General features: G+C 41.6%; 1 protein-coding gene across 3 annotated transcripts in view; it reads left to right on the top strand.

The window, feature by feature from the left end:
- LOC308412361 (A-type potassium channel modulatory protein DPP6-like) overlaps positions 1 to 25,577 on the top strand; it is a 102,283-nt gene that overhangs the window by 4,531 nt on the left and 72,175 nt on the right. Inside the window, exon 2 of one of the 3 annotated variants that reach the window (XM_080906652.1) lies at positions 12,170 to 12,365. The exons of 1 other annotated variant lie outside the window; for it this stretch is intronic. In XM_080906652.1, the coding sequence (XP_080762778.1) occupies positions 12,174 to 12,365 (192 nt within the window). In that variant the 5' untranslated portion in view covers positions 12,170 to 12,173. Of the gene's footprint in view, positions 1 to 6,140; positions 6,224 to 12,169; positions 12,366 to 25,577 lie in introns of those variants that run through there. One more of the 3 variants, XM_080906655.1, reaches the window with a different exon arrangement.

The raw sequence follows: 25,577 nt of genomic DNA, 5'->3' as shown, positions 1-25,577 counted from the left end.
ATAGTATAAACTCTGATTTAACCTCAAATTCTGTGTTTTCCTTTATGTTTACACAAGCTTCAACAAATCGCTTCTCCTACTTCCCATTATTGTAGCAAAATATCAAGAGAATTGGGGTGGCTCAAACCTTTTGTGCAATACTGTATCTATGACACAATTCAAATATAAAAGACTAATGTTACGCTATCTTTCAAAATCCCTATTGAAAATGAATTACATTCAAAATAACTGAGGTGCAGTTGGCTATGATTTTGTTTAAGGTAAAATATTAAGAAGAGATTTTGCTGTTTATATAAGAAAGAAGCTGTAGTTGTTGGTCTGAAATGGACTCTGACACACACACACACACACACACACACACACACACACACACACACACACACATACAAGGCTTCGATTTGTTGGTATTACCAAAATGCATCATTCTCCTCCAGGATTCTCTAATTTTGTGTCCAATAAAAGGTCACAAAGTGTCACCACATTAGGGAGTTCTATACTTATATTCATGACTATATTAAGCTTCTGCAGTGTTTGTTGTCAGTCTGAATGCTGCTTCAGCTGCTGTTGATGTTTGTTACTTGTAGAGATCACATCCATTACTGGCTTCATAATGAAACATTCCCCCACGAGGATGCACAAATCCCACAGAGCATTGTGGAAACAAGGCTGTCACACGAACCTGCTTAATTTAAATTTCCTGAATTATTTTAGGACTCTAATCTTGTCGCACATATCGTTGCTCTGTCGCAAATTTGGAGCGAAAACCTTTTCATTCATCATTTTTGAATCATTTACATCTGATGGAATGGTTACTCAGCATCATGTATTTATGCTTAGACATGCCCCCAGTTGAATCATTGGTATTTTTTTTTTTACTTTACACCACAGAGCAGAAAATATATTTCTTTTTTTGCCTCACCGTATCTTGTCTCATCTGTGGTGCCGTCTGCCTCTGGTGCTGCTCGCTGACTGACGTTTTTGAGGCCAGTGGCTTTCCCCTGAGTCTAGACTTCCTTTATTTGCATTAACTAAGAGAGGCAGTCAGACAGTCAGCTGGCATTGCTTTCTCTTTCCCAGATAAAATTTCTGTTGTTTCACTCTGAGGTTTAGCAGAGAGTTTAAAAGAGTTTGTAAGACGGCATTATAAATTTGTCTGCGGGGGTCATACAGCATGTTACCACTCAAGTGTAGTTTTGTGTGTTAGTAAGCAACACGATTGTACCTTTCATCTGTTTGATCGTGTTAGTTTTGAGTGAGCTTGTATCAGCGCTGTTTGAAAGTGTGTGTGTGTCAAGGATACACTGGCACCCTGAGCTGAATGTTAAGGTTCCCTGGAGTAAAATTGTACAGACAAACTTTCACTGAAATGATTTGTATGCAGCAGGAATAAGGATGAAATGCCTTTCAAAAGCATTCTGTATTCATCTAGTGAGCCCTCAGTATTTCTGCATTGAACCATTGCACTTTGAATCGCCTGCTTAAAATGTTTGTATTGCTGCCCGCAGCCAGTAGTAACCATTATAAAATGACTTTCATTTTCCTGATGCGCTCACACGCACACATTTTCTGTGCACATTTTGATACCATCTGTTTATTTTATCCAATGACTGCTTTGAAAGTGATAATGCTGTTGCAAACAATAGCACATTGTTCAATGAAATGAAATTCGGAGACAGAAACAACCAGGGATGCCCAGAAGCAACAGACACCATTCAGCAGCAGTCATTTTTCACCACTAACTGCTATGCTGCGATTAGGCTCCCCAGGGAAGGCTTGCTGTAGATGAGAACCATGTTTATAAAAGCTGTCCAGGTTTTGCAGCTCCCGGCCACCTTTGAGCACCAAAAGCTCTTCATCCTGGACACAATCTTGCACTTGCATTGCTCCCTGGGGCGCAGGGTTCATCTGTTCCTGTCACCTGTGACAGATGACCTGATAGTACTCTGCCTGTAGTGAAGCCACTTGCTGATAAAGACACATCATAGCGTGACACACAGATATTCCCAGATTCATTCCTATTCTGACGAATAATGATGTTTTCTCTATTCATATCTTTGCACTGGTGTTGTAGCCTGAACTCAAACTGAAGCGTGTACGAAGTGCATACCAAGGACAGCAGCATGAATCTTTAGAATCCACAGGGAGGAGTGTCAGGGATAGGTGCCGTGGTCTGGCTGAAGGTCAAAATTAGAGCTGCACTGCACTTGATGCTGTTATCAGACACCAAGTTGTGAAGTGAAGGACACGTATAGAGGCAAACATGCATGCTTATGCGCACCTTTTCACACCTGAATGTTAGCGTTTTAGGATTTCACACAGAATTTTATCCTGTAGTTGTGAAATACTATCTCTGCAGCCGTGTTGAAAACATTACTTCTTTCAGTCCATGTACAGTTGTGGTCAGAAGTTTACATATCCTATCATGGGCATGAATGTCCTTTTAATATTGGGGCTTTTAAGGATTTCTTTGAAGTGGTTCCTCTTTTAGGGTGGAATGATTGAACAGCAAACATCTTCAATGACTTTAAAAAACAAGAAGGGAAGGCTGTTCCGGAAATGTAATGTTCGCCTGTTTTACCCATTCTAAATCCAGTTTTGATATTTGTTTGGGATCATTGTCCTGTTGGAACACCCAAACATGTCCAAGTTTCAAACATCTAGCTGTTGACTTGAAGTGAAGTTAAAGATTTGAGGTAGTCCTCCTTCATTATTTCTTCCACTTTGTGCAGTGTACCAGCACCACCACTGGCAGCAATACAGCATTATGCTACCACCACCATGCTTGACAGCTACATTGTAGCCAAATAGATTAATCTTTGTCTTGTCTGACCACAAAACCTTTCTCCAGATGAATTTGGCTTGTCTGTGTTGACAACTGGAAATTCCAGCTTCGGCACCCTCTCAGTCCACGGTCAGGTGAAACTTCTTTTATTGTGGACAGTGACACTAATGTTCCAGCAGTTTCCAGTTCATGGCAGGCTTCATTGTTGGTTGTTCCTTTGTTTATCATAAAACTGCAAACCAATTCCCTCTCATTTGAGTGAGAGGGAATTGGATCTTCTTCCAGATCATTGTTAACCATCCAAATAACTTCAACTTATGTACAATTGTTTGACCTGATCTTGTAATCTGGAGTTAACTAGAAATGGCTCCAGGATACTTTCTTCACTTGTGGAAATCTACAACTCTCTTATTTGGAGAGTATTGGTCAGTCCAATGAATGCTGTAAAAAATCCTTTTTATGCTGAGAAGTAGAAACTTTCCATCCTGTAAAAATAACAGCCCAAAGAATTTGTTAAAAGCACCAAATTTCAATGACATTCATGGCCATGATGTCTATATCTAAACTTCTGACCACAACTGTACGTGGGTTGAAAGGAGAAACATTTTCAACACTGCTGCAGAGATTAAAATAAATAAATAAATCAAACAATTACCAGAAAATTCTGTGTGCAATGCTAAAACACTCAGGTATGATAAGGTTTGTATGAGCATGCATATTTGCCTATGTATGTGTCCTCCCCTCTGTAACTGTGTCTGATGACATCATCAAGCTGTTATGTCCTTCTGACCACAACTGTGGAGCTGTTTCGGTATTACCAGACAAATTATGGTATAAAAATTCAATTAAGAAGCTGGATACACCATTGCAGCAGACACTTCCACACAAACCAAAACATAAACTGATGATTTCATTATCTCCACTGGGCTGAATGCTAAATCTTGTTTTCTCACTGAATCTGGAGGCCCATATGTGTATCACAGAAGTCCCTTCACCATGCTGATATATGTGATTTAAAAACACAGAAATGCAAACTGTCATTGCGATTTATACGCAATAAACTAATGTCTCCTGAATATTATTGCGTGCTATCAATTGTAGACGTTATTAATGATTGTGTTTTGACATCGGCTCTTAAAATATGTTGATGGTTGCTCATATTCTGTGAAATCAGCAGACGCTGACAAATGGACGGACTCTGTAAGTAAATATAAGCAGTGCTATAAGTTTTCAAGCTGTGCGTGGTTAATGCTCTGTCGGTGTGATAAAACACTACGTCACCTCTGTGCTCTACAGCAATAACCACGTTGACCTTTTATACTAATTGCAATTACAGTGACTTATTGTGAGCCAGCATTATTCATAATCATAGGAGTGCATGTCATAGCTGTAAATGTAAGAAAAATGAACGCAGAAGATGACCAATCAGGGGCTTGTTTAAAGGACCCTGGGGAAATGTCACGGCATAAAATGAGCTTGTTAACAGAAATAGCTATAACTACAACCGCCATTTCTTCTATGAACTTGAAAGACTTTATTATCCTTTGGTAAAGTCACCAGAGCAATTACTCTCTTTGATGAAACCTCATCTCCTGTGGCGCGTGTGAACTACAGTTCATCTTTATCCTCAGTGTAGAGTGGCCTTAAATGCGGGTCCTGTTAACATGAAGAAGAAAAAAAGCCTAAACAAGCGCAGCTGTTCTTCTTTTCTGTTGTTGTGGTTTAATTTAAACGTTGATCGTCTTGCGTGCAGTGATTATGCTGCCTACATTTAAATAAGCGCTGCAATTCATCAGCTGCTGCTGCGGAGTTGTTGTCTGTGTGCAAATCAAACATGTAAAGTATGAGCCGAAACCCGGCGGCCATTAGAGATAAACTGCTGCAGCTGCGGGGGAAGCTTCAAACAGGCTCATGAGTCACGGTCAAAAAGAAATGTAGCTGACTTTTAATGCAAGTATTTATGAACCACCGTGAAACCTCAAACCAGGGCTTACCACAGGGTGTAATACATGCCACCATCCATGAAACTTTATTTTAGTCACTTGCCCACTGACAAACTGTCAAGGTCACCTTCTGCTCACGAACGTCGAATTAGTTAACATGTTCTTTCATCTGTGAAGTGTAAAAGTTAGGGCAGCGTTAGCGCTTTAGTGACGTTGCGCTGTTTACAATTTTGATGTTCACACAACTTCAGCATCCTGAGTTCACACACAAGCAAAATGCTGGACAGCATCGACACAAGGATATAATTCAAACCCCGAGTCCATATCAAGCCTGGGTGTGAGAAGTGGCCTTGTGATTTACTACGCTTGGATCCTGCTGTGTGCCATTTTAAATGAATGAGTTATGAACACTTTGCCATTCATGCTGTCCGTGACGGTCCTCTTAGGGCGTCTTGCCTCTGGCTTTTGTCATATTCAGCCGGGCTAGATGCAGAAGGAGAGGGCAGTTTGGCTTTTCACTTAGAAATATCACCTCTTCTAGTTTTATAAAAGCCATTTCGTCGCTACTGTCTTGTGGCTTAGTGCTACGGTTCGGTTAAATAAGCTGGTTACTCAGTCTCAGCCCTGGGATTCATTACGGGAGGTACAAATGCTACATAAATAAATCTGCAGTAGTGTTGCCTGTGCCAGGATTCTGTCCTGTCAGCGTAGCTTGATGGGTGTGTGTGTGTGCATGTGTGTTTGGGCAGGTGGGCGGAGTTGTATTTTATGATAGAGAAGACAGGAAGCATAAATATTACTTGTGCTTAATCACAACCCAGCTGCAATGCTGAGTGAAATGATCAATTTCTTGGTAATATTTACACACGCACGCACGCACGCACGCACGCACGCACGCACGCACGCACTCTCAAAGAGAAAAAGGCCTAGCAGGCAATATTGTTACTAATATGTTGAGGAACATGTTATTATTTACATGCTACAGTGTGTGTGTGTGTGTGTGTGTGAGAGAGAGAGAGAGATTTACTTACACTATTCAACTCCACCTTTGCTGAGTAAAGTCTTGTCGAGAGAGTTTAAGCATATTTGTGTGCAGGAGTTGAGGCAGCGAGCGAGCCAGGGAGGGAGGGAGTAAGGGTGGCAGAGATAAGTAACGTTTGGAGGAGCCTGTACCACCACCTCTCCCGCCCCCTCCGCCCCCCTCTTTGGAAACGATGCCAGTGTCTGTGATTGATTCACCCGGCGAGTAGAGAGGGAGGCGTTCTCGCTGGGCTCCCGGACCCCCAGGTCATCCTTTCTCTTAGCTGTAGGGGAAGGGAGGGGAAGGGGAGGAGGTTGGCGGGGTGGGGGGGAGGAATTCTCAGACACCTCCAGCAGCCCCAACTTCACAGCACAAAGGTGTGAGCACAGCGAGAGGGGAAGGCAAGTGGCACTTCTCACCATGTCTGTCCTCATAGCCACCCAGCTGAAGATAGACACCAGCACTCCTTCCAGAAGGGTAAGAGGCCCTTTTAGCATGCATGACACGCTGTGGGGGAATGTCTGTGTTTGTGGGTGAGCCTCCTGCTACTGACAGAACAGGCTGCTGGCTGTTTTTGATAACAACTGGACAGGCAGGAAGAGAGTGGCGGGTCCTCATCTCCCCTCTGCCAGGATCTTGATGGACAAATGCTTACCACTTTTAATTTTCTTTCAAGAGGCGACTTCTAATGAATGGCTGGCTGCATACGCTGTGGAGAATACCTTGCGCCTCATTGTTAATCTTTGTGATGTTACCACATAATGACTTCAGTTCAGCTGCTCACTATGAGGAAAAGTTAGGTATGAAAGTATGATTGCAGTGCCATATTAGATGTTTTAAAACGACTGCTTTGCATTGCCTTTTCTTTGCTTAATCTTTGCTTATGTGAAAATCCTCCAGACTTGACTTTGAGGTCAACTCATTAGATTAAATGCTGACAGTTTACTGCTCTCATGTTTGCATGCAAATGGGCTACAAGGGAGATTGATGACGAGCAGAAGTTGCTGTGCGACTTTGGTGTTCTTGAGCAATTAAAATTATGTAAATTGTAGCTTTCTGGAAGTTAGAGAAAGGAACGCCCGTAGCTCTAAAACTCTCTCCTGCAGAGCAGCGTTTAGATTTGTGCAGCACTCCAGATCACAAATACACTTACATTTTGTGCCACGTGGAATAATAAATGACCAGAAGGGTCATACCAATCAATAACTTGTGCAGGGCAGTTTGCATTAAGCCTTGCATGTCTCATACCATAAACTCCTTCAATTCATTTGTCATAATCCATTTTCAGCTCTCGTTTTGCTGTGCACACTATCTTTCTATCCGCACCCAAACACACATTTGACAGTAAATTTATAGTGACATGCTCTAGTTTGGTTTCTCTGTTTCCTATCTCCCCCTTCGATTCCTTCCTCTTTCTTCTCCCCATCATCTGCCGCCGCCACAATCCACAGCTGTAGTCTGCTGCTCCCCCTCAAACCACAGTCTATTCTACAGCATCAGCCAGCATTAAACTCCATTTCCTCAGTGACTTATCTGCTGCCATTTCAATTTGGGCTCAGTGCATAGCTTCCCTTCACTTGTAATACACTGGGAGAGTCAGCTCTCCATAAAAAATAATATTCCCCTTCCAATGGGACACATCCTCAACTAGTTTCACTCAGGGAATGGATTTTATGCAGGCAAATAAGGGCTTAGAACAGGTTAGAAATGACAATATTTCCATTTATGTGAATTTACAGTAGGAAGGTCATCAAATGATTCACACATAGTGTTACCTATATGAGACTAAATATGTGTCAGTGATTTGTAGCAGCTTCCTTCTTCTGTGCAGCGGACCAGAAGTGTAATGAATGCAGTACTTGCAGCCAAGAGTAATTGAAGTGACCATTGTTACATGGCCCGAAATGAGCCAAGTGTTGTAACGTAGTCTTAGGGTGTAATTCAATGATAAGGACTGTGAGACTCTGCAGTCTCACAGACTTTGGCTTTCAGTGACACACAATTCAATTTTGATAAACACTGATGGAGAAAGATGTTTCTACCCTGTGAGTAATGGCTGATCGATCTATCCATCTATCGATCGATCTATCGATCTATCTGTCTGTCTGTCTCTTGTGGTATCACAATACAGAAATGCTGAAAGACTTCACACTTTGCATGACAATAAGCTACAAAAATCATGATCCCTGTGTAAACAAATACCAATATGTGCAGTGCATCGCAGCATCAGTGTGTGTATTATAATAATCGTTCCAATACGTCCGTTTGATTAATTAGCTCTCTGATTTCTTTTCCCACTATTTTTTCATCTGTGAATTACATTGCAAGTGAGTGAACAGGCATCTGCTTTTCCTTCATTCATTTGATAAGCTTTGCCTCTGGAAGTCACGTGACTGGGGTAATCCATGCTGTGAAGGAAATGTGTTTAAGGTGTTTTAATAAAAACATGCACGTTTGAGGCCAGAGTTTATACATACGATGTGAGTTAATGCTTTTATACGATATATTGCTGTGTGGATGTTCTGTCCTAACTGTTGACAATGCTTCTAAGTGCGCACCAAACTGTGGCTGACCTGCTGTTGTTGTTACAGTGATGCCACAAATCTGCCCCTTTCACCTCATGCAGTATCTTCACCGACATCTATTCCCTCTGTTCTGTGCTCCCCCGAGGAGACGTGTCTTGCAGCCTGAAAACATTTGATCTGGAGGCATTTTAATGAGTTACGGCGTGCAATTCCTTCTTGAAGACTGCTTCTGATAATTGGACAAATTTGATGTACACAAGTGTATTTGTGATGATTTTTAATCGATGTGAGAGCAAGCTATTTACAGCTGGGTAATGGACTGTCTCGAGAAGAGCTTCAAGATAAAACAGTGAAACGGGGCATGTAATCCGACACCGGCAGCGGGGTGATAAAGAAACTTGTTGTCATGGTTGTCCCAGCACAGCATCGAGAGAAATCACTAGTGTCCAGCTAATGCCGAATGGAGAATGGTGGAAAAATGTGATTATGATGGGCTGTAACTGAATCTGTTCTCTCTTACATGCATGTAAAGGGGTTCAGCAATTTCCTTGTTCAGCTGAGTGATGTTCAGAGGAAATTAGATATTACTGCACACCCGCAAAACATCGATTGATTGATCGGTCTCCTCTTCCATCCAATTAATTTGTGTCATTTTGTTGTGCTGTGTGGAATGCTGATGGAAAGATGTTGGGCTGCAGTGGCATTTCACTTCATACAAATACATTAATATTGCCATTGTGAGTGATTAACTAAATTTATATAGGCACCACACTACAGTATGTACTGTATGGTATCCTGTTTATGGTAATAGAAATAACAGTATGCGTGATAGTGTTGCTGTGCAGCTTAATATCCAGCTTACCTTTGTTGTACATATTTTTAAAGATGTCAAACTTTAAGAAAATAAGATCAAAAACACTTAATTCTTAAAAATTTCCAAGCCAGGAGATCTAAAACAGAAAAGAGCAAACATTAAAATGATTTTTTGTGTGTGTGTGCAATTATAAAAAGATTTACTTTCCTTTTTCTCTCTCAGATTTCTTGGTTTCCCTCTAGTCTTTCTTGCTAATAATGTTTAATGCTATTGTGGGATTTTTTTTTTTACCTCCAGGCTGCCTCAGAGTTTTCCGCCTCTCTGCGGAGAACATGATCACCAGTTTTTGGCGTTGTTTCATTTCATTCTAGGAGGAGAAAAATAATGACTTCCCTCTGGTCCTCATATAATAAAATAACATCTGTGCATTCAGTTAGTAAAATTTCTGGCAAAGTTGGTGTGTCAGTCCCTCACTGGAATTAAAAAAATAAACTCACTGAAGGGAGTTTACTGCATAGCGGAGCTTCATAAAGCCATCACTCACAGCGTCATAAAGTGCACCAAAGTGCATCGTATCATTTGAAATAAAATGCATCTGTGACGTGTTTGAAATATAATTACAATGTTCCATATCACAAGGGAGGTAAGCTTTAGCTTGCACTGTCTCCAACAGTACCATTAGCTACCCACAGAGGTTTTACTGCAGCTATCATTGTCATTATACCTGGTTATTATATGCTTCTTCAAATTTTTACCACCTGTAATGCAGAGCTTGACTGCAGTGGTGTTTGTGGGAGCAGGGAAAGGCGTAGCTCCAGTCATCTGCTGTGTCTGTGTGGAGGCGATAGGGGAGTCAAGCTGAGCCCGGGCTCCCCGGCACTGTCCTGAGGGGAGCTTTAAAGCAGTGAGGCAGTTCACAATAGCTCCCCAACAAGGTGAGGGAGATTGGAAGACATCTATCAGAGAGGCTGGGATTGATGTCAAGTGACTCAGGCCTATTTCCCAAGGGGTGCGCCGACCCAGGAAAAGGCATTTATGAACTAGGGAAACAAATGACAAGGACCGAGGCAAGCCACTGTGGAAGGCGAGAGATTGCTGGAAGCCCAGAGATGTTCAGTCCAAAGCACAAGTTTCTGCTGAAACTCCAATTACGAGGTAGACAAAGCATCAAACAAAGTTCATTACTTTTTGAATCATACTTGGAGTCAAAGGAAAAAATGAGTCAAACTCACGAGGAAGGGGAGAATGGGGAGTAACGTCCACTATCCTTATTTTGTTTTGTTTTGTAAATGGCCAAACATTTGAAATGAAAATTCTGTATTCCAGATAGATTTACTATTAATCGGGTTGTATTCATAATTCAAGCCACGAATCAATGAGCCTTCAGCATTTCTTTCAGGACTCGAGATAACTCACCATTTATAAAAGAAATTTAATTGAAACTCACTCTTTATTCAGAGTTCAAGATAGACCTTTTTCATTTCTACTACTCTAGTCAGTTCACCTTGATAACACTTTGCAAATGATTGCCAAATGAACTTGATTTCACTTAATGAGAGAGGCAAAACGGCGGTATTCAGCAGAGTGTGTGCAGAGCTGTTTGGAGCTGCGCTTTAGTGCTGCTTTGAAGTTGTACCCCTCTGAAGATGACCTATTTCCCAGAAATACAGCTCAGCACCAGTTGGGTGATAGTTTGAGTGAGAGGCCATGGCGTGTTGGCCTGTGGCATTCTTGACAGGAATGGCAGAGATTTGAACACTTTGACCCAAGAGCCTTTCCCTCCCTCCGTTGCATATAAGCCAATATTCTGCATTTACCAGAGCTGCATTGCTGTGGCCTCTGTGAGTATTTCAAGCATGAAATCACCTGCAGTGTTATGAGCTGAATAACACTTGTGGTTGTGAACTGAATGAAAATATTGGGCTGAAGTAGGGAAGGGGCATTTTTATGGTTTGTGGCACTGCATGTAGAGGGGCTTTCAAGAAAGGTTTTCATCAGGCTCTAAGAAGCTGCAAAGGATACGTTTAACCACGTTTGTACACATTTTAAATATATATTCCTTTTATTTTATCCAGTTGTGTGACTCAAATATATGCTGTGCTTCAAAGTATTTTCTGTTTTCTATCTTTAAAGAAAGAACTTCCCTCTTTGTTGTGTCACATGTGGAGTACACATCTTAAGAGGCGTTTGGTCAGCCTGTCCTAATCCAGCGCGCCACAGAGAGGCACTAGAGCTCCGTCCTGGGACCATACGCAGTCACATGAGAGGCAATTTTACAACCTCGCTCATGAAATCATAAATAAGAGAGGCTTCTTATTCTGCGCTTTCACATCGAAGTCTATACAAGCGAATCTGTGCATCGCTGGCGCATTTCTGCGCGCAAAGCAGTGCACAAAGAAGTGCAGTGACAGTAGTGCTACAGTAAAGCTGCTCTCACAGCGATGGTCACTTCACATGCAGAGCGCGTCTGCGGTGAGTACCGTCGGGCTCTCTGCGTCCTTCACACTTTTCATATGTGAGGTCAGTCCGGTATACACATAGCCGGAAGAGTCGAATCAGTATCTGTTGCTCGTTTGTTTTTGTTTGTTTTTGGACGGGGGGAGGTGGACAATCACTCGGAGTCATCTGGATGATCGAATATCTGATGGAAACTCAGCGCATCCGCCTGCCATCTCTCTGAAAGGAGGCATCAGGAAACTGAAGAGGGGAGACAACGTGTCGTGAATACAGAAGAGAGCAACTATTGACACCTACAGCCCACCAGTCTGCCGTGCGCCTGGGCAAAGCTAAAAGGACACGGCTGCGAATGATCCGGCTTTATATTGGTCTAACACTCCAACGCCGTGAGTCATCCACACTATCCACAGATGCTTATTTACTAGCCAAGTGTCTTCACCTCGTCCTTTTTTTTTTTTTTTGCTCCATCCCGGAGGTGAAAGCTGGCTGCCTGCCATCGGTTCTCTTCGAAGCGCAAATAAACCAAACAGACTGTCCAAGCCACACAATCAGACGAGACCTGCTTGTGACTCTGACATGCTGTAAGTTGCTTTTGTTGTTTTTTTTTTTTTATCTGAACCGGACCAGTATTATGGCTTCGCTGTACCAGAGATTCACCGGAAAGATCAATACCACCAATTCCTTTCCGCACCTACCTGAGGCCAGCCACCTTCTTGGTGGACAGGTTGCAGACGAGGAAAACGCAGCGAAGACCCCTCAGCAACTCCTCGATGGGAGACCTCACGTCCAGTACCGCAAAAAATGCCTGCGGGAGGATGAGGACGTAAGAAATGAGTTTTTTCTTTGTTGTTTGCATGCATAAAGCCACAATTATGCACATTTTGGACAGTAATTCTTCAAACACTCTCATTCAGACCCCAACAGGCCTCCCTGAAGCTTTCACTTTTAAAAGATGTTGAAGAAACTTTCAAAAGCTTGGTTTATATTCTGTGGCAGCCGCAGTCTTCCATTATTATGTTGCTTCTGCTTGTGTTGCAGTGTTTTTTAAAAAACATTCATCTCTTCCACTACTAGCAATGGTAGCATTAAAGCTCGACGTGCTTCAGGTGACCGTGATGATGATTTGACTTAAAAATCAACACTTTCTGCTCCATATGTTTCATATCTGTCTGCAGAGAGCCGCTGATGGGTTGCATGGTGCTGACCGTGGTGCTGAAACTGCAAACAGCACCACAGCAGTGTTGTGGTTATAGAAAGTGACAAAACATAAGCGTCTGACCCATTTTTGAGAGGTTCATGAAGAGGGTGTTTGGCCCAACCATGACCCTAATCCCCCTCCCAACACACAAACACACACACAAGCCTTTAGCATTTAGAAATTTCTCACTGTGGATTTTGATGGATAAGTTGAGGGCCAGCTCAACGAGGCAGCTGCCTGGAGCCTCAACAGCACAAGGGACGCAAAGGAGAGGAAGAAATATTTTGTAAAATTTATAGTTCAACCTTAAAAATATGCCACTAATGTGCCCCAAGCACTGTTAAAGACACCGGTCACAGTAAACAGCTGATCTAAAAGGAAGCTACGCATACAGATGTTCCCTGCAGCATTATAAATTGAAGCCACATGTGATAAATTGCAGTGTGGGTGCAGGCGACTCCTCAGATTGCCTGTAGAAGTCGGATTGTTGGTTTTACAAAAGAGAGGCTGTAGCGGGGAACTAGGATCTAAAAGTTGAACAAAATATTACTGTCAGGCTGCAGTGATCTAGACACACAGACGGGTGCACAGCCAGAACTGTCTTAACAGGTTATTAATAAGTTTGACGAATATTTAATGTAACCCAGGGGAATCTGAAGGCGATGCTTGCTGCTTACAGCTGTTTATTGGAGTCTTTCCTTAAAGTTCATCCAATAATCGCAGCTTCATGGGGTTACTTACAGCTGCAGAATCATCAGGAGGGTTTCAGCAGAGAGAGTTATTAATAATCATTAAATATTCTCAATGCGGATAGAATTAAAACACAGTCTGTATTTATTTATTTTTTACACATTAGTCAGATGACCTGTCACACTCACACACTTTTTGCAGTTAAATCATTTGTTACACACCAGCTAATCCAAGGTTGAGTTCAAATGTTTCCTAAGGCACTGCAGTAGCAAGAACCAGTCCTGGATAGGTGGTACTATATGGGAAAAAATAATAAGAAGGCTCAGTTTATGAAACATTGTTGGAATGGCTTTTCTGCTCAGTCCTGCTGGATTGTGTTTGGCTTTGTTCTGTGCTTTTTAGATTTAATGACAGGTACATCATCACAATGCTTTTTATTAGTTCACTGTTTGTCTGCTTGTAGCCATGACGTAAAATTGCTTCTCATACAAAAACCAAAATGCTCTACTTCAGCCTTTCTCTATTAGATTAGAAGATGGCTATTTGGACTTTGTGCCTGTTAGAGACGACAGCACCCAGTACCTCCAAACTGTAGTGGTTTATGCAATCACCTAACAAGCAAAAGAATCCTGGTTCATTTATGGCGAAAACACAAAGTGTTTGTGTCATTCTGTTTTCATTTGTGAAAACAAACACAACATGAAGTGCAGAGCTCTCAGACAATTTTGTCCCCTAAACAACATTTGTGTTACTGGTTTCTCTTTTTTTCAGCCTAAGAAGACTCATATCCATCTAGCTATGTAGCATCAGCCATGCTTCCACCAAATAGCGAAAACTCACAGAAGGTTTCAGATTGGCTGGAATCTCACATTCTGTCTGCACAAAGACAGAGTTGTTAGGAAATGTGTTGCTTGTTTTCTGCAGGAAATAGAGGTATAGTCCTCTGGCTGTGTCCTATACGCCTCTGGACAAAAAGAAATAACCTACCATTGCTTCCTTTAAGCTTATTACCTCATTTTTATGGATAATTCTTTTCTGGCGACTTGACAGTCACGATTTTCTTAACAAACAGACATCATTTTACCCGTTAAGTCAGAAGTTGTTATTGTACTGCAAGATTTCCAATTTATTACATTTGCACTATTAACCTTGAGGTCACCTTTAGTCCCAATGTCTCTCTGAGTCGTGCTGGAGCATGAAATTGCCTTTTGCCTCAAGAGATGGGGAGACCATTTCAAGAAGTACAATTTCCAATCCCTCCCTCCTTGGCAAAAGTTTGCCCGCGCTGTTGTTGTTCTCCTTTATTTTGCAGACGGAAGAAGCAAACAACTGAATCGGACATTCGTGAATTTAATTTCATTCATCCAAATATTTACCAGTGAACACTCGTGCGTCTGAGAGTTTACTCTGAGTTAATGAAAAGCACAAAGAATTACATTTTTTGTAAACAACAGTTTCATTTGTTTGCTGCTGTGCTCTTGGGTTCGCGAAATGCAGGCACTGCATCTTTGTTTGTCGGAGAGCTGTGTGTGTGTGTGTGTGTGTGTGTGTGTGTGTGTGTGTGTGTGTGTGTGTGTGTGTGTGAGAGATGAGATTAATTCTCGCTTTGCACTGTGTGTCAGTGTTTCATGGTAGAGTTTACGTCACCTAGGGAGATATCAGCAGTAGTTCGTTCTCCTCCTCATTACCCTTTACTGTAAATAGAGGCCTGTGAACATCTTAATTAACTGTTGGATATAAAGGTGAAACAGGGTAGCATTTTGCCTTAAGGCTGGAGCCTGGAGACACATTCATGACTCGGCCTGTATTGACATTTTCTTTATAGGTTACATAACAGAAAAAAAAAACCCCACATCTCTTTTTGCTTGTGTCTCGCCCTGTGATCTGGAATAATGACATGTGACTCACAGTCAACATATCGAGTAATAAAAACAATATTCATGCTGTTTTTCTTTGACAAATAAAGAGGAGGTGGTTGAATTACCCTTTTTTATAGAGACCTTAAGACAAGTGACAAAACCTTATACGAACAAATATGAAAAAGAATCATTGTGAATTAAAGTAGCCCAGATTTATAAAGAGCCACGTGATAAAAATATTGCTCTCTTTAACATTTCCTTCTCGTTTCCTTTAAAAAAGACATCAAATCTAAATTCTTGTGATCAATGATTTACTAGAGGCCATGCTTATGGTTCATTTTCAGCTGTAATAAGCATCATCTGATGTAATGAGTAAGCCTTAAAAATGTATAACTACAAACGAAGGACAAAGTCAACCTCCATTTATACCAGGGCTTAACTTCTCATGATCCTTTTATGGAGCTCTAATCTAGATTTTATGATTTGGTGATGAAGGCTGTCAGTTTTCTAAATAAGTTGAACATTTTACTGAATAAAAGCCACAAAATCCTACTGATTCCCATCGTTTCTATCCCCAAAATAGCTAAAAACAGACCTCCTGCTGCTAATTACAATGACAGCTGTATTCATGTCTAACTATAAGTACTAGTCATTAGTGAAAAGCTCATTTCCCACAGGGCCACCTTAATCTCAGAATAGCACGCTGCTCTATAATGCATTAATATTTCGATCTCGGTCTGGGCTTCCGCTTTTAAAATCAACCGAAGTATGCTGAAAATGTGGTTTCATTTTACTTTTAATTAGCTCTTTTTACACATATGTAATATGCCCTTATGACAAAGAGATGGTGTGATGGCGTCCCTGAGGGCCAAAGAAGCATTTTTGAAATGGCAAAGTGGGCAGGCTGTATCTCTGGGGACAAGCACAAAGAGCTCTGAGCTCTCTGATTTCCCTTTAGTAATTACAGGAGTTTGTTTGTAGTGAACCCATTGTATTTCAGGACACTGCCAGCTCTTCAGCATTGAAAGCATCATTACACTACATATCCTCTTTTAATTAATTTAATTAAGTTTCCTTTCGGAAGGTTTTATCTGAGGAAAAATTCCCTGAGCACTAAATTTTCAGATTCTGTTTTGAATCAGAAGGAAATTGATGTTCAAAAGGAATGAATCATAAATCACCTTTGCTGTGTGACTTAAAATTGAATTCATGTTGGATAGACTGCCCAGGGCTTATACATACACGAACACGCACGCAAACTCGCAGCCTGTCCTCATGCGTCCCCTTAACTGTGCCTTCTGCTTAGACATACTCCAGATCTGAGTAAGACAGTTTGGCCCGGTTCCCAAGTCTTCGTTTAGCTCTGTGCTTCCTTTGAGGTCCAGAGCTCAGATAAATCAGCCAGACGGAGCTCAAGAAGAGCAGCCAGATAAAAGAAAGAGAGCAATGAGATGCGTTAGGCTGTCCTCATTATCTTTGAGGAAAGGCTAACTGTGTGCTTCAGATGACGACTGCTTACTGAAGGATGCCACCGGATTTGTTACTTGGCATGCTAATCCAAAATGATCACGAATCCTGAGGCAAGCTCCCTTTTCATCAGTGCAGAAAGCCAGATGTGAATGTTAAGGATGGAAAACGGAAAAAAAATCTACTTCCCATTACTTCCACGAACAAATATTTTATATGAGGAGCTATGCCAGGAAATTCTCTTGTCTGGATGCCACCACATTAGGCTTCAAAGGAAACAATCAAGACGCAAGCACACGCTCTAATTTTTAATAATTATGTGATTATTCCTGTAATCATAATTATGCTGTATGAGAGGAAAAATGTGAAGGAAGCCGCTTTAATGTGCAAATCATTGCATGAGACATATAAGTGCGGGAAAACATGAACTGTTGCCCTGTGTGCGTTCATAGCGGATTGTAGGTTGCTTAGTTTTGTCTTTATAAGCTTGTAGAGCTTTTAATGAAGCAGCTGGAGTTCAATATTTTGTGAGCCGGTGATGCAGAATTAGAACTTAATTGAAATTAAAGCTACTGTGAAAACATTAAGACTATTTTTCAGTTTCTTTCCCACCTGGGTGGACAGAAGATGGCGTTATAGTTGTGTATTGATCAAGCGATATTACAGTCGCATTTCACCTGTGACAGTTTCACTCTAATACCACAAAGATAAACACAGTAACTTGATGTAATCTGGTTTGTTTTATTAGCTTATGTGAAAAATATTTTGTCTTTACATTATTTTTCAGAAATATATTTGTCATCATATTTTTCTCTTTTAGCTGTTTTTGGTCTCCATTGTTCCGTGAGGGATGTTTCTGGCACTTTAGCCACTGTCTATGTACTAAGTACAGTTAGAATCAGGCATGTGGTGTACAGCTAAGTCTGATCCTATCCTAAAATAACAATAAAATACTAAATACTAAATATTAAATAAAAACAGAAACACAGACGAGTAAAAAATGACTTAAAAGAAATGGTGAAGAAATTTGTGCTGAGATGCAATTAAATAAATGAGAAAAAGAGGTTCTGCAAAAGATAACAATAAGGTTGTACAGTCACCAGCTACTTTATTAGGTACACCTGTTCACCTGCTCCTTATCCATTCAGCTAATCACATGGCACTAACTCGATGCATGTAGAAAAGCAGACACCAAACATCCAAATGGTGATTTAAGTACTTTTGAACAGATCGTGGTCGCTGGTGCCAGACTGGCTGGTCAGAAATTGCTCATTTCCACCCCCAAGAATGGTCTGAACCACACTGGGTGCCACTTCTGTCAGCTAAGAACAGGAAACTGAAACTAAAATTCGCACAGGTTCACCTAAATTGGCAAAAGTGTTTCCTGGACCGATGAGTCAACTTTTGCTGTGACAATCAGATGGTGGAGTCAGAATTGGTCATAAACAACAAGATAAGATCAATCCTGCCTTATATCAACAGCTTAGGCTGGTGGGGGTGGGATGATGGTGTGTGGGGGATATTTTCACGGCATGCTTTGAGCCTCATAATACCAAACATGGGTCAGAATCTCTGAGGAATATTCTAGAATTAAGGTACTTCTAAAGACAAAAGGTGATCCAACCCAGTACTAGCAAGGCGTACCTAATGAAGTGGCTTGTACTGTTGAATTATAGTAATTAATAGTTAAGTATAAAATCAGGTAAAACAGCATGAAAGTAAATATCACATGTGGAAAAAAACAAGCCAGTGCTTGGTTTCTGTACGTTTAAACCAGTGTGCAGTGCAGAGCACAGAAGGCAGACATGCTGTCACCCAGCGCAGCTCCTCCCCTCAGGACAACAAAGCAGCCGCGGCAGGACCTCATGCTCGATGTTGCCATGGTTGCAAAGGTGGAGAGGGTGAGGCTGTAAGCTCTGGGAACACACACGCTGCTGCTCGCTGGTGGCTCTGACTGCCATCTGGAGATGACGCAGCTCTCACATCGCAACCTGAATATCCTCCGCTCATACCAGCATACTGTGTCCATCATCATCACCACGATGTTAATTTTCCTTCTTGTTAAAAAAGTATGAATTCCCCTTTGACTCTCAATGAATACAAGCCTCCACTCTGGTTTCTGCACCAGGTCGCCATTGACAGACATATTCGACATCAGCCTTTTTTTTTGTTGCTGTTGTTGTTTGCTTTTTTAGCTCCTCTGTTCCCAGAGGGCATCTCAACGGGTCATCCATTCCTCTCCCCGGCACCTCAACGCTCTGTTGACATCGATCGATCATCGATCATCCCTTCGCGCCCTGCCCTCCCCCAGCACCACCTCTACAGACCTGTCAGCGGCACATCAGCTGACTGCTGCCTCGCTGTTTGACTGTCCCTCTTCCTCCTGATGATTTACTGTATTATTACAAAAGCTGACAGCGAGTATTAGTCAGTGTTTAAACAGAGAGAGAGGCCTTATTACGCCGTGATGATGCTGAGCTTCAGTCTCTCGTGGTAGATTTTCTGCTCTGAAGATCACGTGAAGTAAACATATCATCAGCTGTCATTAGGCCTCCACGTGGGTATTTTGTAATCAGTGGTGTTCGAACACCGTTTTGTCGCTTTCTTTAATTACAGTCTGCGTAGTTGAAATTTACCGAAGCCGATTAAATATCGATGCAAATGCAGAAAAAAGAAAATCACTCCATCTGTCTACCTTCATTTGCGATCGTCAGCTTAATAATGGCGGTCACATTCACTTCCTTCACGTCACAGGGGATTATCTCACTCTTCAGATGCAACTTCACTCTGGATCTTTTTTTTTTTTTTTGCCTGTCCCATTTGGTTCTTTAACCATCAGAATTGTTTTCTGAAGACCAACAAGGATACCCAATGGATTTATTTTGCCAAATGGATCATCATGGCATTGCCGTATTGGTCCATTTGATCGACCTTTGTTTTTATTATTTATTTTATTTTCAATTGTTACAGACGGGACAGACGCGAGTGAGGGATAGGAAAGGGAGAGAGAAAGAGGAAGGAAAAGAAAAACAGAAGGGGAGAGAGACAGTGAGAAAGGGGAAAAAAAAGAATAAAAAAATCTCCTGGATCACCTGTTGAGAGAAGAAGAATAGAAAACAAGCAAAAAAAAACCAAAGCAATATACTAAACACAACACCATCGCATTAATCTAGCTAAGTGTAAACAGCAGTAAATACTAAATACTAAATATTGTTGTGCAGCACGCAGGACAGACAGACCCCTCGTCTGGGGATCCTCAGCCCTTCCCATGAGGGTGGCACGGATGCCCCTCCGGTGGTCCTCCTTGGGCTCTCACACTCTGGGGCCTCTGGATGTCTGGGGCCTGGATCTCCTCCATGCCTGCTTCATGCCCTGGGGGACGGGGCTATGGCTTTCTACATCCTCTTGCGGACCATTACATGGGGAAACCATTTGAATACAAGCGCGCTGATCCACACAGGTGTGCACATGGATGTTCACTGTTCGTAGACTTAAATCACACCTTTCTTGGCTGCTACTTCAAAGCACATTGTGCGCTGTCACTCTGGATCTTAAAGATTCCTGCAGTGTTTAAGAATTACACGAGAATGCAGCTAAATATAACCGTCTCTTAACCTGTCTTGCGTCCCATTTTCTTTTCTCCTGTGCTTCATATTTATAAATGGAGGCAGCATTCTCACTGATTTGTTTTGAGGATGAGCTTTATTAGGTGTGCAGCTGATAATCACCAGAGTAACTCCTTTTAAAACAGTCAGTTTTCTTCCTCCTGCTTTGCTTTACTCTATTTTTCACAGTTTATTGAAAAAATAAAGGTCATGTGCAGTAGGCAGTGTCATTTCACTGACATTTTAGATGCTGGAGACCATTTTTATGGCTTTTTCCTTGCACTGTGTCTGTTTTGCCACTAGAGACTGTTGTGTTCCAATCAATGCACCAGCTCTACGCTATGGTGAAGGCATCAACAGTGCAGTGGATAAGTGAGGCTTTGGTTGTAGTTAACACAAACTCAAAGATTTAATAGCCAAGCCAGTGTAGTGAGTAGTAGATCATTTCATTTCATTTCATTTCATTTTTATTTATTTCACACTTGGTACTACAAATCAAACATCATCATGTACCACCAAAGGCAATTTTTATTTTACCTCGCACTGCTTCTATAAATGTTATCAAAAAGCTGGCACACCTGATGGTGTCTCATCTGAGAAAAGGGTGAAAATGTCACCTCTCGTAAGGTTTGAAAAGGTTGTACGGTCATCACTTCACATTAAGAAATTGCTAAGACACTGATTAAGACTTTTTCTGCCAGTTATCAGTTGATTCACTTGATTGCGACATTTAATTCAAGGCTGTGAAAGATCAAATTGCCATATCCTCTCTGGAGTTAAATCAGAGGCTGACAGGTGCTTCTGTGTGGGTATTTTTTGCAGTAGCAACAAGCTCCATTCATGTATTTTTGAAAACAGCCCTCCTTTATTTAACTGAAACTCATCTGTGCCTCTGCAGCAGCGCTTCATGCTTAAAATTGTTTGATTCAGACAAAACAAGAACAAATCAGAGGTATAAATCTAACAGCAATGCGCACATAAATATGAACTATGTGGAGGAGATTTCTCCTACAGCACTTCAGTCAGTTCGAATCAAAGCGACGAAGCCCCGCTGCCATCTCTCCCGAGTCCTCTCGCAGTCGTTTTCCGGGCTGAGACCAGGCAGCAGTAATCTGTTGTGTCACACGGGCAGATTCTCTTATCGACCCTGCCATGATACAGCAGCGACACACTCCTGAGAGACATGCACACAAGCAAGCACTCACACAGGGGTACAAGCACTTAATTTAACTGTCATACAGACACAAGCACACACACACGTGTGCAGGGCATTTGAGAATAAAAGCAAAGTTTACAAGGTCACATCACAGCGTGATAAATCCTAGAGATATCCAGCAGCAGACACGAGTTGGACCTAATGCATCTGTAGTAGCTGTGTCACTGTGGAGAAATAGAAATAGCGATGCTAATATGATTCCTGTTGATGTTTAGGTCTGTCTGCCGATGCTGCGACTTTATTAGCTGTCTCCATGATCATTTTGTGGCTTTGTAGCATCGCTGCTGCCTGACAGCCTGTGTGAGAAACGGAAGATTGGTGTAAAGATGGCAGGCACCAAAGTTTCATTCAGTCAAACAACTTTATGCTTGAAGTAATACATTTTACTACAGCAGCGAAAGAGAGTCAGAGTGTCGCATCTAGCTCAAATGTGATCACACAGAAACTGAGGAGTGGTGACTAGGCAGCACCTTCCCCCTCCAGGTGTTTGCTGGGGTGATGGAGTGGGTTAAAACAGCAGGTTGGCAGACATGGAGGGAAGCAGTCACACCGATGTCACAGGGAAAAATGGGAAATTCTCCAGTTTAACCCATGCAAACTCATGGTCCAATTTGTATTATTTACATCTCCCATAATTTTCATGAAAGTAGAAACTAGTCTAAGTTTTAATGGGTTAGAAAAGGCTGCCAAGTTGAGAGTGTATGTTCAGGATATGAGGCTAGGATGTTAGGGTGTATGACGCACTGCAGCTACAATTACCTGCTGAATGAGCTCACAGGCTTCGTCACATTCACTACAGCGTCATGAAATATGTATTAGTATTCCAAACTGAAGCCAAGTTATAGCAATTAGCAACATCATAGCAAAAGTATCGGTCGTCAAAAGATACACGAAGAGAACAAATCATTAGTTGAGCCTTTCTCGTGTCTTTGTTTGTTTGTTGTTTATGTCACGAGTGACAAAAACCCACAGAGTGGCACCGTAGCTCAGTTAGTAAGGTACATCCATTATCACTGTGGCTAGCAACAAAGAAACAGGATCAAAACAAAATGTACTTAGTGGGGAAACCAAGCAATCGCCTCTTTAGAGAGACTTACAGTACAGCAGAACACTGGATGAGATGAAACAGCCCCCAAACCTGCCAATCACCACAGCCACAACACTCCGAATAATGCACAACTTACACAGTTTGTATGGGTGAAGTTATTAAGTAAGAACAAAGAAATAAAATTACAGTTGTCATAAAGACAGACATCTATAAAATGTTTCTGCACCGTAATGGAATGCCTGCTCAAATACAATATGTGGAGTGTCAGCATACAGAAAGAAAAATGATTTGCTAACAAAAACAGCTGCACAAAGCTGACAGGAGAATCCGCAAATCCACGGGGGGAGGAAAAATTCAACTAAACTCAAAGAAATAACAGAGACGAGTGGAAGCAAACAAGAGGAAAGCAGGACACAGGCAAGCAAAGCAGGTTGGCAAACAAGAGAGGATAATCAGACAAAGAGAAAGGAGAAGAGAGCAGCATGAACAATTAAGTGTTTGGATAGTGGCACAGTTTTTCTCATTTTGCCTCAGTGCGCCACCACAGTGCATTTTCACATTGTTGTGGTACGAGTTAATCCTGGTTTCATCTGTCCAAAGAATTGTTGCAGATGTTTTTTAGATGTTTGTTGGCAAGGTTGAGTGTAACTAGTGGTTTGCACTTTGTTGTAAAGTTTGCTTTCATGAAGATATCTCTTGATTGCATACTTTGACAATGACACTCCTTACTCCTCGAGAGTGCTCATGACTTGTTGTTACATAGTTGCTTTTCTAAATCAAAGAAAGATTCTGGGATCATCCATTTTCCAACCAATACATGGCGCATATTACTTGCATCAACATCTCTTTGGACCTCATATTGAGAGGTTTAGTCAAAACTGTAGCTGCCAAATGCAAATTCAACAGTTTTATTTCCTTAATTTGTGAAAAAATAATGAGGGAACAGGCTTCACCTGACCATGAAACCGCTTGTCAGTCAATTGTGCATTTAATCACGAGCCACTGGAAATGTATGAGGATATGTATAAAGATGTAATTCCAGTTTGTTAAAGCTCTTCCCTCGCACGTTGACCGTTTGATTTGGAATCCACTCTGGTGGTGCACAGATGCAAAATTACAAAAATGTCATTGTCCTTAAATCCTTATGGACCCAGCTGTATCCACGCAGTGGTGACAGTTGCTTCGACACAGGCGGAAACAAGACAGGGGTGAACCTAATGTGGTCGGGACAGACAATCACGCAGGAGGGAAAAGAGCAGGAAACAAAACTAGAGCGAGACTCGTGAGAAAACTAACCTTCAAAGCAAAGTAGAGAGTAACAAAAGATTTATGACTAGCACCGAGACACGAAGACAGCATGATGGCAGAGACAGGGGAAAACCAACAGGACCACAAGACATACGTCTTTTTGTTTTGGATTGTTTCCATCTATTGGATGATGCAGTTTTCTATAAATTGTTCTTTATTTCTTCAAACTGAAAGCTCTTGTGCAGGGGTGGCAATCTCATTTCACACTTTGGAACACATTTAGCCCACTTTGGTATTAAATGAGCTAGATCAGTTTAATTTACCTAAACATTTAAGTCTTTGGGCTTAAATTGTAAGAAATAAATGTGCAAAATTAGGGAAAGTTCTGTCGGATAATCACACAGACTTTCCTCTAATTTTAAAACTGAAGCTTTTTGTTAATTATTCCAAAATTTCCTTTTTATGTTTTCCTACCGTGGTCACATTGTAAAAAACAAAGAAACAAACAAACTTTTCTGCCATTTAATTGTTTATCTATTACTTGCCTTGGTGTAGTATAAATAGCTGTGGGGGAGGTCTTCATCAATAAGAAAAGCTGTAAAACTCTAAACTGTAAAGTCCATGCTGTCCTTCACTTGTTCCAATGCTGTGTGGTGGACCCAATTAGAGTCTTCGCCAGGCCTATTTTGGCCCCCGGGCCTTATGTTTGATGCTCTTGTGTTTGTACAATGATGTTTGGTAAAGAAACAGATAAAACTGATAAATGGTAAAAATTTCGAAGCACTTAAAAAAATGTCTTTCTTTCTGTGTGTTTAAAATATTAATTTATGTAAACTATTTCTGTGAACCAGGTCTGCTCGTGTATTTTTTTGTGATGGTTAATTACTCACTAAATGCTTCTATACCCCTCCGGTGCCCCGTGTGGGTAACAGACCCCTTTTCACCTCAAACACTTTGACTGTCACCGCTTGAAAAGCAGATGTATAACTAATAGCATCAGCAAGCGCTAATGTGCATTCAGACATGCCAGTTATTGAATCAGCACCCACAATGCCCGGACCCTGGCATGGAAACATCTAAAAAAAAACAACCCTGTTATTATGAATCTGGTTAGTCACACCTGTTTAACAAGTCCAACTGTCTGCTGTGATAAAAGTCTCTTGGCTCAGTCACAAAATGATGCCGCAGCTAAGCGGGCTCTCTCCTGCCTCCGGGCTCTGGTTTAGTCTTCTGATGAATAACACATGAGGGTTTCCATGTCGCATCCTCGCCAGACCTTTGTGTGCATTCTGTTCTTGAGCCGAGCAACAGGGGAGAAAAGTTTTGTCCCTCCTGCCATGAAGGTGGGTTTTATACCTCGTTACTTTGGCTAGAAAATCTCAGCGTGGAAGCTGCAGGTCAGTTTCAGCACAGAGTTGTTTGCTGCGTCTTCTGAAGCCATAGCTTGTTGTGCGAGTGTGTCTACCTGCTAACTTACCCCTTGCCTACAGGCATATGTAGGTCATTGTCACCGTCGGGAGCTTTTTCTCTGTCAGCTACATTCTGTATGGCGGAGCTTTGGCCGCACATCAGCATCTCCGGTCAATATTTCCCTCCTGCTCCTCAAAGCCAGGAGTCTGAATGAGGCCTGGTGCTCCAGGGATAAGGGAGAAGATTGTGTTTTTTTCCCTGAGCTGGGAGTTGGGCTCTGACTTATGTGATGAT

This window comes from Rhamphochromis sp. 'chilingali' (genome assembly GCF_963969265.1).
Source record: "Rhamphochromis sp. 'chilingali' genome assembly, chromosome: 16".
Classification (NCBI taxonomy): domain Eukaryota; kingdom Metazoa; phylum Chordata; class Actinopteri; order Cichliformes; family Cichlidae; genus Rhamphochromis; species Rhamphochromis sp. 'chilingali'.
This window is presented reverse-complemented; position numbering and strand designations above follow the sequence as displayed.